At 34.8% G+C, this 15,771-nt stretch overlaps 1 protein-coding gene across 1 annotated transcript in view; it reads right to left on the reverse strand.

The window, feature by feature from the left end:
* Positions 1–11,444, reverse strand: part of LOC106102138 (atrial natriuretic peptide receptor 2) — a 19,710-nt gene extending 8,266 nt beyond the window's left edge. The window contains exons 1-13 of the mRNA XM_013281547.1: positions 11,317–11,444; positions 8,765–8,930; positions 7,227–7,310; positions 6,986–7,148; positions 6,449–6,568; positions 5,862–5,971; positions 5,574–5,762; positions 5,165–5,300; positions 4,490–4,581; positions 4,140–4,281; positions 3,076–3,091; positions 2,734–2,877; positions 2,336–2,459 (exon numbers count right to left, since the gene is read on the reverse strand). Coding sequence (XP_013137001.1) covers positions 2,336–2,459; positions 2,734–2,877; positions 3,076–3,091; positions 4,140–4,281; positions 4,490–4,581; positions 5,165–5,300; positions 5,574–5,762; positions 5,862–5,971; positions 6,449–6,568; positions 6,986–7,148; positions 7,227–7,310; positions 8,765–8,930; positions 11,317–11,444 — 1,614 coding nt within the window. The remainder of the gene's footprint in view (positions 1–2,335; positions 2,460–2,733; positions 2,878–3,075; positions 3,092–4,139; positions 4,282–4,489; positions 4,582–5,164; positions 5,301–5,573; positions 5,763–5,861; positions 5,972–6,448; positions 6,569–6,985; positions 7,149–7,226; positions 7,311–8,764; positions 8,931–11,316) is intronic.
* Between the last annotated feature and the right edge of the window lie 4,327 nt (positions 11,445–15,771).

A 15,771-nucleotide genomic window follows, 5' to 3' on the forward strand; every position in this document is an offset into this window, starting at 1 on the left:
AAAAAAAAAAAAAAAAATATACCGACGAATTGAATACCTCCTTCTTTTGGGAAGTCGGTCAAAAACTAAATTAATGAATCCCACGGGAACTGTTACTATTCCCGGGATAAAAAGAAGCCTATGTGTTCTTCCCTACTATGCTCTAAATCTGTGCCAAATTTCATGGAGATCCGTTCAGCCGTTTAGGCTACAAACGCAAACAAACATCCATCCATCTAAACTTTCGCATTTATAATATTAGTAAGATAATTCGGAGTTACAAAGATTTTCAGAAAGTAACATGTAACCTTATTAAATAAAATAAAGTAACTTCACGTAGAAAGACCTTACAAAATTGATATCACGAGGGTGTTAATTTAATGTGACAAGGTAATACCGCGATTTAATAAGACTGCAAGCTTCAAGATATTAAATTCCGTAAGTGAAATGAACGCCCGCAGAAGAGAATAACTTACAGTAAATTTACACCTTTACGAAATATAGTTGTCTCTGTCATTACAAAGAGAAAAGAGGGATAACAATAGTCATGTGTTAAAGGATTGGAAATGGTTATGGTAACAAATTGAACCTTACTAGGGGTCGCCGGCAACTGTCTGTCTCACGGTTACAAATTAAACGGAATATTACCATTTTTGTGCACTAAAATACCAGACGTTTTACATAAATTTTATAAGAGTGCTGAAGATTTTATGAGCGCCTGCATTTTGATAATATAATTAAGCAATGAGAAAGGTTTATAAGACGATATTCTTGTTGATTAGTATGATTATGCTGCTGCTATTTTAACAATAAATATTATATTGAAAATTACCTTAATTATGCGTAATAATTGATAATAATTTTGAAAGCTTGAAGCTATTATTTATTTTGTTCATATAAATAAGCAGTATCACTTTATCACATAAGTTATAACAAGATAAGGAAGTTGTAACTTATTCTCGATAACTTCTCTCTCGTGCGTTGTTATAATTTACTTTATAATATCTTTACAAGTTTTTATTTGTTCTTCCTCGTGTTTATTTACAGTGAGTTTTCATTGCATAAACATCTACAACATTGCAAAAACATAATTATCTAGTTTATTTATGTTCTATAAAACAAGATAAAGTCATTTAGAAAGCGTTTAGGTAGAGTATAACCTTAAAATGCTACCATTATTTCAGATAACGGCTCCTTATTGTAATGTAATACTCCTAATACTATCAATAACTACCGAAAACTGATACGTGGCCTGAATTTATTACTAATACTTCCTTCTTAATACTTAACATAAGTATTGTCATTATACAAAACTATCTATTGCTTGCGACTTAGTCCATGTGGAATTAAAAAACAGAGCCTATGTACTCAGTGATAACGTAGCTTTTTAATGGTGAAAGAATTTTTGAAATCGGCCCAGTAGTTTTTACATTACATTACATTTAATACATACAAAATCCAAAAATACAAATCTTTCCACTTTAAAATTACGTATAGATAACCATCGATTTAAAAACAAGAATTTAAATATACAAATATTATAAATAAATGTTGTATCCTAGATTTTTAGCAAACATCGAGATGAATTCGCAAAACAAAATTGTAGCCTCAAACTTTCCAAGGTGACTTTGTCTCACTACGTACATACTTATAGAATTTCCTAACAATGTCAAGGTAAAAAACGTAGTTTTGTAACTAAACAAATACTGGACTGTTTCTTTTTTTACTTTAGATAAAGGCACCGCTTTTTGTTAGCAAGATTTTATAATGAAAATTCTTTTCTGTTTGATATTTAACAGACTAACAAAGAATATTTTTCGCAAATTACTGATTAAACAGATAGTAAATAGTTCTTAAGAATTAAAAAAAATGTCTTGTGTTAGCAGGTCCACAATAGTTAAATGTGAAAGCAGATTCAAAACCGTAACCTTAGCTTTCACACTCTTATTACTCTGGCACGATTCAAAGAGTTTTGTCGTATGTACGAGTATATCACTAAAATAGACCTTTCAGATCCAGATTAAAACTTATATTTTTTATATAATGTAAGGTGGCAAACGAGCATGCGGCCACCTGAATCCACCGAAATGGAAAGCGACCGCTGCCCATAAACATCCGCAATTGTAAATGCGTTGCCTACCCAGAGGGGGAGACGCATATAAAGTGGATATTTCCCCTTCCTATGCGTCTCCTCTACCGTCAAATTCACTTTTCCTTGCCATCCTTTCCTCTTAAGAAAAGGGTGGAAAGGGAAAGGGACTAAAATTATAGCTCATCCCTCCTGTTAATATCTACTTGTATCATATCTTATCCATCAGTTTAGGTGCATGTAGGAACTTATGTACTTCTATGTTACCTTAAGGACCTCGTTGAGACTATGCAGAGCGGGACTAGCGCCAAGCGCGCCCACCTCCAACAACACCTCCTCTGGCCGCACGCGCCACGCCATGTTGTTCATCTCCGCGTCAATACGCGCTTGTCTGCATCAACAACATAATTGATCACTAAGGAAACCTGAAGCTATAACTGGTACTCATATTAAACCGTTCTAAGAATGTCTTTAAAAGGTACAAACCTTTACTACAACACAATCATTTACTGTCCTTAAAACAATCATTTTAACTATACAATTTCAGAGTTAAACTCGTTAAAGAAACAAGGAAATGTCTTCCATTATATCGTATACATGTTGAATGTTTCCTCACTGCGCCAGAAGCGATACATAGATTTTAATTAAGATGTATCATAACTTACTTGTACGCGATACACGCGGCTGTTACCGCGAACATCAGAAACAACGCCAGTCCGATAAAACAGTATATAATAACTGTTTGCGCTTCTAGCAGCGTGCAAATTAGCAAACATATAAACGTTTTTATCATTATATGTAATACCAAACTAATCAACGTTAAAGAAATTTAAGATTATCATAAAGGGAACAAGAAAAAAATACATAGTTGTACAGAATTGAAACCCCCTTCTTTTGGAAATCCGGTCAAAAAGGAAATACAATTTTTTACAGATCTAAGACATTTTCAGTAACTAATTATTGAAATATAGCATCCTTTATGTCAAAACTAGTAAATAGCAATTTACAATTTCACTTCACTATCTCCCAATTTCCATAAAATTACAATGAAAATACACAATAGCGTAATGGCCGCCATGTTTGAATATTTACTTATTAATTGTTATAGAATATAATATTGTTGATTACTTTTATATTCTACTTATTGAACCTCTAAGATAAAAGTGAGAGATTTTGAAAAATCTTAGGTATATAAATGCAATCCTGGTACCAATTTTCGAATTATTTAAAACGCATCAATGACATCTTTAACCAAAAAAGGAAGTTTCCGATAATAAGCTTTATTGACTAAATATATTAAGACTTTATTCATTAAGGCTTCCTTGATTGCATAGTTTATTATAACTTTGCTCATAAACTTCATGCAAATTGCTTTACAAAGTCCGTTGGAAGTAACGTCCCGCCGTCCGGCGTTACTTAAGATTTAAATTCCACAATATTATAAACAACAAAACATAAATCCGTTGGGAGCGTCATTTTATATGAAGTTTCGTATTCAAGCTGAGAACATCCTCATTTTAATTAATGTAATTAATAAGTAAAATATTTCCCAGCTTAAGTTTATCTTGTTTTATTTATTACTTTAATCCTTATAAATGAGATCACTTAGAGATAACTTATTTAACTTTTATCTCATTGCATTAAACAGGTTTGAGAAATTGTTTATTCATTTAAAGAATGTGACCGGTCATGTTTGAGTTGAAGAAAATATTTTTCAGATAATACAATGAATTAGGTAAGTATCACACTAGGCGACGAGGTTTTAAAACTCATTTTTTTTATCGCTTACCAACTAAAAATGCTCATAACGTTATGTACCGTAGAGATTATTTCCAGAAATGACTACCAAACAAGAATACGTCGTTTAAGACGAAAATAGATTTCTCTTTCGCCTGCGACACCGTCTGCGTGTAATTAAAAAAAAACGAAAGTAAGTAGCCTATGTCTCATTCCATACTATACTCAAAATTCATGCCAAATTCTAAAAAAACTCGAACAATCCATCCATCCATCTAAACTTCCGCATTTATAATATTAGTAAGATCATCAGATAAGTGTTACCAATACTAACCTCCCTGACACATAGGGTCAGTACCGAGGAAGCCGCAGCGCGGTGTGTCGGGCGGCGGCGCGCGGCGTCCTCCAGGCCAGTGTATCGCCTTGCCAGCCACCGGACGATAACTGCTGTTCAACCCGTAGTAGAACGCGACCACCTAACCAACATTGGTTACATATTAGCCTTCTTTTAGAGATATTAATTTTAAATTAAATAACTTGAATATTATTAAAATTACCTAAAAACTTAGATACTTATTTTCTGGCGGTAAAATTATCCAGTTGTCATTCTAAACTAAACTTTAATGTACGTAGGTGTCATGAAAACATTTTTTTCTTTTTAATGAAGAAATAATAAAGATTAACCTCAAACTTTCCCGTTACAGGATCCAAATCCAATATCGCGTAGTCTGCATCCCTGTCTCCTACGGGATCTATTCTCACGTGACCCGTGATACCTGAACGAAATGAAAATTGTTTTTAAGGTTTTTACTGTATAACCACGCGCAGTTAACGGGTTGAAGACGCGTAGTCGCAGCGCTAAGACGGTATGTTGCAGTTCTATTAAGCGGTGATCTTAAAACTGTCGAAGAGTATTGTCCCTTAATAGGTTCACTTTAAAAGAATGTAGCTCGTTAGTAACATACAAGCACTGTGACTATACTAAGTTGTACTAGTCGAGTGGACGAAATCGATTTTATTCCGAACAATCGTAATCACCTTATCTCAGCTCCGTGCAGATCGAGTACGTGAGAACGGTTTTCATTCTAAGTAGATACAGTTCTCTAGCAAAGTGTATTTAATACCCTTTTTGTATGTCTTCATTTGTAATTTAGATTTTATAGCTAAAAAATAGTAACTATTGAAAGGAAGTGTCACACAATTAGTATTAAAAAAATAAAAGCATTTTGATATTTCATTGATTTTAAATTGAAAATAATCATATTATAAAGCCGCCTCCACTTTCGTCTATGCTGGATCGATTGTTTATAGTATTTTAAATGGTATTATAATTATATATTTTTTTAATGTTGATCTTACCATGAAAATCTCTCCCCCACATACGACGCGTTATATTTCTGCCATCTCTTATATCCCCACCTTCGGTCAGAGTTTCGTTTAACGCCATACCCAGGAGGTATACGCCGTCGTAAAATGCACCAATGAAGAAGTTCACCTAAGGACAATAATGATTCCTTAAGATATTTATGACTAACCGTTTTATTTACACATTTCATCACAGTTGTAATGTTACAGCTTGTTGTAAATTATCGTGTACCCATTTAAATTCAAATTAAAAAACATCTCTGCTCCGGTGAAACCCTGGCAGCAACATATTAGCTTGCAGACCCTCTATCATTATTTCCCGCTGTCACACATTTCCTGCAAATCTTCCTTGACCCTCAAATTGACCATTTTGGAAACCACTGGTAAAGGTTATAATAGCTACCTCTTCTCCGTCAGAGAAGCTGTAGTCGTAGTGGTCCTTGGCTCGTGTACGCACGGTGTCCGCGAACTCATCGAAGCGGTCGCCAGTAGGCAGCTTTAGCGACACCCGCAGCAGAGCCTCGTAGGCGGCTCGCGCGGCCGTGTCGCGTTCGTCACCCGCCTCCCAACCCGTCTCACCCCAGTACCCGCCCTGATCATATATGCTTAGTTTAGTTAACTTGTAGTCTTGCAGCTATTTCACGGCTTTGCTAGGCGAGCCATTGTTTTATATCGTAGCAGAGGTGCTTACTTGAAATATCTCAACATCGAGGAAGGCCCAGTCACCGCGCGTCATGCCGAGCGCGTGCGCAGCCAGCAGGAATTCTCGAACCAGAGAGCCGCGCACGCTCAGGATCACAACTACAACAATATATTCTTACTACAATCACCCCGGGCACTGACAGAGATGGCTTAATCTGGGAATGCAAAGGATACGAGATCGAACGGAACCCTAGTCTCTAACAGTTACTGAATCGTTTATGCTATTGGAACCTTTACTGATCAATTCTGATTGGAAAAAACAATAAAGGACTGACCAACACTTTTTAAGTCGTAACTTTTTTTAAGTAATATTACACAGGAACTCAACAAAACATATTTCATTATCCTAAAAGGCAAGCAACCAGTCCCCTTAATACAACATTACAGACACTGTGCAAACGTAAATGCTTTCAGACGATTGCAATCAGACCCCTTTTTCACTGAACTATTAGCCGTTCGATTCTTGCCGAGTGACTGCTATTTTTTGTTTTGTACAACCTGGCGTTATACGCGTACTTATGACATATCTGTTTAAGAGCTAGTCGCTCTAGTGGAAAAGAGGATTAAGGCTTGTACCTCTAGCGTACATGCTGACGTCAAGTAGCAACGCCTCGCACGATTCCTTCTCATTGCCGTCCAGTTCCCGAACCGCCTTCAGCACACCTTCCTTGCGTAGACCCCATTCTAAACTCTTACCTATAGCAATAAATTTAACTCCAAATTGACATGTTAAATGGTAAAAACCAAAAAAAGTAGGCACTACAAATTCTATCGGCTAAATATTGTCTCGATAATATTGAGAACAAATAGTTATTCGAAATAACTCTTGCCTAAATAAACAGTGATGTAACATCTCACGGCTGAGCGGTCGCCGAATAATCAACGCTTCATTATCTAGTAAACACGTTTAATTTGATTCGCCATTACCTATTTGGGGATATAAAAGATAGGACGTAATTACTATAACATAATAGCATTATATTTAAACAATAATTGCTTGGCCAGGTACTGGCATTTGTTGATTTCATTCTTTTGCATTATGCCACGGTGTAAACCACTTCACACTGCAAAACAATTCGTAATATAAACTAACCCATCAATAAACAGACTTACCGACAGTAAGTGAGAATAGATCAGACTTGTCTAGGAGTAGCGCGACGTGAGCCCAGCCGAAGCGGTCGAAAACGCTGGTAAAGACGCGCGGCAATCGACATTGACAGTACGACATCCGCGTCAACGTCGGGTACTTGCCTTTATCATTGAACAACGTCTGGGGCTGTGATAAAGTTTCAAATATTAATACATTTAAACTGATAAGCTTAATAAACTCGTGACAAAACAAAAGCTCACTTACGCGTGTCCCTTTTCGCAAGTTCCTAAGTCTGTGCATCCGACTGACAACGCTGGCCGGAGCTGCCAGCTCGCCTTCTGACGGTGGCTATGGTGTAAAAAAGTTTGTACTGTTCTATAAACTCGTTAAACTCAAATCAAGTGAGGTTATGATACAAATATGTCATAATAAAGGTCTTATATTTTTTGGAGTTTTACTTTTAAACTCATCATAAACAAGCACTTGTCCCTACGGACATCAGCCGATGTATTTGAATTTATTCTCATCGTAACTACACATATATGCTTTCACACAATCCTTACTTTCATTCACATGACATCTCGTATCCCGAATGGTATGGTATATATTTATGTCCTTTTGAATTCACCATCACGAAATTGTTTCTTTTTAGCTACCCTGAGATTTTTTTTTAGATGCAACACCGCTACGACGAACTTCAATTCCGTTTACGAATTTCCAACATCCTGGAAAATGTAACAAACTCTGAACAAAATTACATTACTTTTTGCGGGAATCTAATTCTTATTTTTTAAGACGCTATTATGTTGATCTTTTTAGGATTTCCTATTATAACTATCAGTGTGTTTTACATCAAAGGGTTTTAACTAATTTTTCTTTCTAGTCCACATCAAACATATATTTTCTCTTACATATTCAATCATGCACATAAATATAATTAACCTAAATTGCCAAAAGCATTGAATATGAAAATACCAGACATACTTACCGAACGCTATTTTCAGCGAAAGCAAGACTACCTAACAATACTCCTGAGACTTCGTTTAATGGATGTTTTCACGTAAACAAGTAAATAACATTTAAATGGACCTTGACAATGGCAAAGATAGCTGATAGCGTGTCCGTTGCTTCTCATTAGACATGCGAACCGACGCTTAGCATGTAATGACTGCTATCAGAATTAATTCCAAAGAATTCTACACATAAATATACATACTTTAATTAATTTACGTTTATTTATCAGTAATAAGTAATACCATATACTGGTGACTACCTACTGGTAGTAAAATAATAGTAGTAATACTATGTACTTATGGTATTACTATTACTACTGAAAAGGCAGTTAAAAATATAGAACCATGACTGTTTCTACTAATAGAGTAGAGTAGTTATGCCGCGTCTTTTATTTCAAGTACCTGTTGCTCCGTCCACGTGAAATTTAAAAATATAGCCTTTGTTACTGATAACGTAGCTTTCTAATGATAAAAGAATTTTTAAAATCGGCTCAGTAGTTTCTGAGTTATATCAATACATACAAAAATACAAATCTTTCCACCTTATAATATTAGTATAAGCAACAACGAATTGCCGGTCGACTCTAGTCGCAACTTAATTTTGTACAATCATTTCATAAGACGCAATTCTGGTTCCAGTACTACTAGCGCTCTGGGCGAGATTTATACTGCGCCCCCCTTTTTACTAGCTCTGCGAGGAGGGAGGTTAACATATAAATGTGGAATTCACAGACCTGGAGAACCCGTCGGCTTTGTTGAGACGATAGTAGAGAGGCGTGTAAAACTAACCTGGTCTCCCATCCCGGTGATTATGGGCGTGTTCCAGTAGGCGGCAAGTCTTGCGACGGGCTCTAAGGCGAAGGCGCAGGCGGGGCCCACGAAAGCTATCACGTCATTCTTGAAGTGCATGTCTGCCGCCAGGCCTGGGGCGATGGCGCCGGAGCACGAAGGGTAACTGGCACAATTGATGAACATACATGACGTAAACAATACAAAATTATTTTTTTTTTAATAATAATAGGAATTATGACAGTTTACACAGTGATTTTGTACACTTTCTTAAACCATAGTTAATAAATTGAGATTATGCCTTCGTTCAGTAGATTCTTACTTTTGAATAAATCTTTCCTTTTTGTAAAGACAATTGATTATAAAAAGTTATATCTTTTGTTCTTTAAACTGTATAAACGAAAGTTCTTATTCCGTTTTGATACATTTTTCACCTTTAATAAGTTTTCTCATCCTAATTTCCTGTTTCTTAGATAAAATGAGCCCTTTGTATTTGAAAGCTCCAGAATTACAGAGAAAATTCTTTGAGAAAATCACTTTAGAAAGCTTCTAAAGTATAACATTTATATCACTGAATTCATATTTTCTGAGCTGAATAAAAATGAAAACAAATTGTAAGTTAGTCTTAGAAGAAAGTGTCGTCACTTGCATTGAGAATTATGTGCTTTTAAGTATCGTAGTTTTATGCAAAAGTAATTAAAAGAAACAAAATAAAATAATAAATAAATGACAATTTTAAATTCGTCTAAAACTAATTAAAACATGGTCCATATCAATTGTGTAATAAAATTGGGATTAAGATATTAATCGTTTTTATTACACCTCAAAATAACAGGGGTCAAGCTATGACAATAGGCCAACAAAGAATACATTTTGTATGCAAAATTCTCATTACGCCAGTGAAGCCGTAAAGAAATCGTACGTTTCAACTCACTGGTTGTAATATAAATTATACAATCTCTAATGAATATTTAGGACATCTAAGACTAGATTTTGCGAAGGAATCCGACATATGAATTACCAAATATCATTCGGCTTGAAGGCACATATGCAAATTGCGTCACAGGCCTATTTCTGTTACCTAATACCTTTTTTGTATCGGGGGGGGGGGGAAGGGAATCTTAAAAAGATACCCTTCCTTCTGGGGAGAAGACAGGGTTAAGTGAGGTTGTACCCACTAAAACCCCCTTCGGTGGCTAGCCCATAGTGCAAACTCACCAGAACCTTGGGCACTTTACGAGACAATACAGGACATTGCCTGATGTTCCGCAGCGTTATGGCAACATAGGACCAGGACCATTTTAATGAACGATCAGGGCCCCCACTCTAATCGCCATTGGTTCCGGTTACCTAATACCTATAAATATTCTATTTTATTGTACTATTCATTAGATATGTAATTCTATGGTAGCTTTTCATGTTTATTATTTACGGTAATCAATCTAAATTACTTGCATAAAGTAAAGCCAGGCTAACACAAAACTCCAAGTAACTTTAGCGTAAGTAACTACTATTAGTTCATTTCACCGGATAAGACAAAACCTAGGGAACTTAAGATTCTCTTGAAATAACTTTACCCTAAAGTTACGTAGTGTTACACGGCTTTGGTGTCACATATCGTCTGATAAAGGGTATGAACCCGTCACACGAACCCATTGACCTATATTAACTAAATAAGGCTTATTTAAACTTTACTAACGTATTGTTCTTTTGTTTATTTACGACTGTATGTTATTTAGTACGATTAAATATTGCAATTATTTACAAGCTTTAGCCCGCGACTCCGCCCGATTGCAATTAAAAAAAAGAATTATCAAAATCGGTCCACTAGCGGCGGAGTTGTGCCGTAACACACATAAAAAAAAACATACAGACGAATTGAGTACCTCCTTTTGGGAAGTCGGTCAAAAAATCAAGCTACTCACGCCTATATGTTCTTCCAGGCTATCCTCTATATTTATGACAAATTTCATCGAGATCCGTTTAGCCGTTTAGACTACAAACTTTAACAAACATCCATCCATCCAACCAAACTTTCGCATTTATAAAATTAGTAAGATTTGTCTCCTATTAAAGGTATTGGGAACAAGACAAGGCAATTCCGTCAATATAAAAATTAAATGTCTGTCGAAACCTTTATGTGTCTTATCTTTTAAAAATGTTTGTTTTTTGATTGAATTTATTTATTTTTTAAAGAACTCTCGATACGTCCTTCTTGAGTGCGACAGATTTTATTTTATGCTTTAGGGAATGCCGCGGGTCCAGTCGGAAACCAACAAAAATCCACATGGGAAATTTTGGTTCTGTGTACAATAGTAAATTGTAATGAAGTTCCAATAAGTAATATATATTTTATTGCTTTATTCTAATAAAGAAGGTAGTTGGTTGTTATAACAACTTAATTATGAACTTATGCCAGCTTTAGAATAATAATTTGTTGGTTTTAGAATAATTTACAGTACATATTAAATGAAAAGTACGTACAGATGTTATAACACGGGAAATTTGTTCTAATTTGCCCGGTATTTAGTTAAAATTATATTTGATTTTACCTGCCTTGCACCTTTTTCAGCTCGATATTGTGATGCGCTAGAAACTTCTCGTTAATTACGTCTAAAGCGATGTCCACTGCTGGCCCACAACGCTCCAGGTCGAAAGGTGAGTCTAACCTAGACGCCATTAGTACACCAATGTTATAAACTATACGCTCACAAATCGTCTCATTTATAACCATAAAAAGAAAAATTAGAAAATTCATTTTAAAGTTATAAAAACACAATTTGTTGAAAGTTTCTTTTTTATTTAATTTTAAACAGTGTTAAATTTAAAAAGACATCAATTAACATTTTGTTTAAATCACTTTTTATTACGGAAAAGTTTGTGTAAAGTGAAAAAGGCGGGAGAATTGACAACGCGGGTAAGTCCAGGAAAGTTACAGTCGAAAGCGTCCGTCGTCGACTGGGTTGATAGCGAACTGACCGTATCTCGTGGAGGGTTGTAGGGTGTGAGAGGGTGGGAAAGACAAGGCAGTGGCGCAACAGATCGCGATTCTCCCCCATTAACCCTTGATGAGATGTCGTGAAATTAATGCGTCCGGACCCATTAAAACATAACTTAAACACCATCAACGTATCAAGAATTTGTCTAAAATGGAAATGGCTATTGTAGGCGGTAATAATATTTTTAAAATATATTTGCCAGTCATTTTTAAGCACATGTATTAAGTCCGCTACAGACCGTCAAAGTCAAACTGTTACCTATGTTTTATTACTATTAAGTCAAACATTTTAATTTGTAATTTATAACTCCAAGAAAGAAGATATAACGAGGGATATAATCTTACTAATATCATAAATGCGAAAGTTTAGATGGATGGATGTTTGTTAGAGGTTGTAGCCTAAACGGCTGAACGGATCTGGATGAAATTTGGCATAGATGTAGAACGTACTCTGGAAGAACACATAGGCTACTTGCTTTTGTTTTTTTCCACGCAGATGAAGTCGCGGGCGAAAGCTAGTCAAACATAAAAGTAATTTTCACTGTCAGAAAAATTGTAATTTTAGTTTTTCGGGATTTTACGTCTCATTGCTGGTAGATAATATGAATTATTAACAAACACTTATTAAAACCTTGAACTTCTTAAGGGAAAAATGTTAGATTGAATGTTTCTATTTTTAGGCACATCTTGCCGAAACATGACAGCGACATTAAAGTCACGTAAACCATAGAAATCCGTTCGTTTTACGACTAAGTGATCATAACTCTCAGGCGAGCGATATTAAACGCCGCACAATCATCAAAACATTTTGTGTCTTTGTCGTTAAATATTACTCTGTATTGCGTTTAAACCAAGCGATCATTTTGTAGAATGTACAGTCAGATGCATAAATATGGATACATTAACCAAGTACTTAAACTTTTGGGTAAGCAAATGTAAGCCTGTCTGTACGCATACTTCCGATCATAACGGATGTGTGTATGTGATGTGTATATTTTTCAAATCGACGACCTACATATACAAGTTTTGTATATAATAAAAAACGTATACTTATTTATTCAGTATGACTATACTAAAATTATTGACATTCCGAGAGGGGTGATTTCTCTATGAAAAAAAAAAAACAGAGATAAAAATATGTTTCTGTAATTGATGCTTTTTCATGACTTATTTACATTTATAATTATTGTGAAAACACAGCATAAATATCTCGCGAAACTCTATACGTACATTTTTAAAAATAATAATTAGAAAGTATGTTTGCAATTGTCGCCAGGATGATCGAAAATTAATACAGAAACAATTGTCTCAACAATAACAACGTTGTAAGACAATAACAATAAAAGACAAGCTTTAAAACATATTAATTGGTCGTTAGGCTGCGATATAACAGAAGTTCTTAGGGATGTCAACTTTTAGTTAAGATAGATCCGAACTGGGATTTAAAAAAATGACGACCAACCAAATCTAATCGACGATAACTTGTCGACATCCAATAATTGTTTTATCCAATTGAGAGTTCCCATAGATGCCAAATCCAGTTGAATAAACTGAGAAATGTGACAGCCCTGTTCAATAACAATGCAATTGGTATTGAACGTTAACTTAGACTTTATTATCTGCAGTCTCGTTAGCACAACGTACAGACGCACTGACCTGAACTCTACAACTAACAATATAGTTCTTACGCCGGCTAACTTCTTAGCTCGGGACGGATTATTGGAGCGTAACTCGTTCAAAATGATAATGAAACTTCATTGAAACACTGATTGCTGTACTGTAATAGTATTTTTAATAAATGAATTTCTCAGATACTTTTGTTAAACATTTGTATGATTGGAATTTTTCTTTTTATCTGAACCACCACATGTCCTCACTGAGGGGCTCGGAGCCTACCCAAAACAAGGATTGGCTGGACCATAGTCAACCACGCTGGCCGCGCGCGTTGACTTCACATATATCTTTGAATTTTTCAACATGTGCAGGTTGCATTACGTTTTTCACCGTAACAATGTCGGGTAAATTATGTGAATATGAAATTCGTAAATCACATTGCTAGATGGCGGCATTCGAACCTGACATGTTGATTACAAGTCAAGTGCTTAAACCCCTGAGTCACCGACGATCTTTCGACTCAACGCTCATAAAATAAAAATAAGGGTAGATATATTAAAAGGTCAAACATTTGAAACATTACATTTATTCAACAAAATCTCTACACATCGCTTACATATTTAGCATAAAATATATCATTTACAAATCTGAAAGGTACTATATGGTGTTAAAATTTTACACATAACAAAAATAAAATAAATATAATATTTATAAACGTAATCAAAAGAATTATACAACAATTTCATATAAACTTTCATACTTAAAACGTAAACAAATAACATTATTGTTCAAATCACCTATGAGATACTTTCGGATTAGTCGATATCTTCCCCTGAACTCTAACCCCTAAAGGTTATAAATGTTTAAGTACGCCTCCTGTGACTAATACCTTCTGAATAGCCATTAACTGTCATCTACACTATTATAAAGAGGAAAGATTTGCATTTTGGTATATTTATATGTATTTGATTCACGCAAAAACTATTTTAAAAATTCTTTCACCATTAGAAAGGTAACTTATCTGTGAGTAACATAGGCTATATTTTATTATTTTTCAAAATGCGGAGGAAGTCGCGAGTCACTAGTCAGAAATGTTAGGGTCTGTCACACCAAATTGTCTGATAACAACGGAAATATCGGATTTAGTTATTTTATGTCAGTGACGTCATTTAAGCTATCTGAGCCTTATCAGCCAGAGGTGGAACAACCCTTAGTATTCAAAGAAAAACCTTTTCCTTAACAGAAATTATTTTAAACGTGTAAATATGTAGCTAATACTTAAATAGATAACATAAATATGATAAAGATTGTCTACAAGGAATGTTAGATATTTTACAGGAAATATACTCGGATATTTATTACCCTTGAGATTATATTTCAGAGGAAACAGACTAACCGATACTCTCATAATAGGAATTCACGTCTCATTTATTTATGTATTGGCTAGCATTTAACACTGGCATTTTAACAAAAAAAAAAAAGAAAACTGTCAATTCATTAACAAGATATTGTACTCATTCATATAAACATCAAATAGGAAACAAAAATCTTTTACTCCTCAAACATATCAAAAGATCGCATTTCCCTTATATTCTCTAAAAATTACTAACTTGCTTACAATAACGCAGTATAAAGTTAAACTTAGGAATAAACTGAGTATAGTAGTACCTCGATAAGTTAAAGTCCAAAGGAAACACGAAATATTTTAAGTTATAGAGGTTTTAAGTTATCAAGGGTCTATGTTGTAGAGGTTTCGGGCTCTGATGGGAAGGGAACATATTATTTGAAGTTATGGAGGTTTTTAAGTTATCGAGGTCCTACTGTATTAGTAAATACTTGAACAAATTTTGCTTATACTCAATTTATTCCTTAGTTTAAATTTATACCGCGTCTATTATTAAGTCTGTAAGACTTTAGGCCAGCAAATACATAAGCAAATGCATACAAAAATTAACATAAATATGGCAAAAATGTATGGTTACTTACATATACAATTAATACATTTTCATATCTACAGATTATCGAGGATTGGTTCCAACAGAATACAACAAATACAAACGTTTACAGTGTGCGCACACCTGAAACTAAACTATGACACAACTGTTGTCTCGCTTTGATTCCTATGAGCTTATATCTCGATTTTTAGTTGCAAATAACAGTTGAATGTGCTGCGGAACAATCGACAATCGCACAACTGTTGTGCGATAGTTTAGTCAAAGGTGTCCGCCTTCTCTTACTTGTAAAACAGATTCGATAAACTAACAAGTATCGTAAAAGGGAAAGATTTGTATTTTTGTACAGCTTGAAATAACTCAAAAACAACTGTTCCGATTCTTTAGTAAGCTTCAGTAGACACCAGAAGGTGACAAACCAGCAAACGGGTACGGAGTTCGCC

The sequence above is a fragment of the Papilio polytes genome, unplaced genomic scaffold, assembly GCF_000836215.1.
Source record: "Papilio polytes unplaced genomic scaffold, Ppol_1.0 DF823923.1, whole genome shotgun sequence".
Lineage (NCBI taxonomy): Eukaryota > Metazoa > Arthropoda > Insecta > Lepidoptera > Papilionidae > Papilio > Papilio polytes.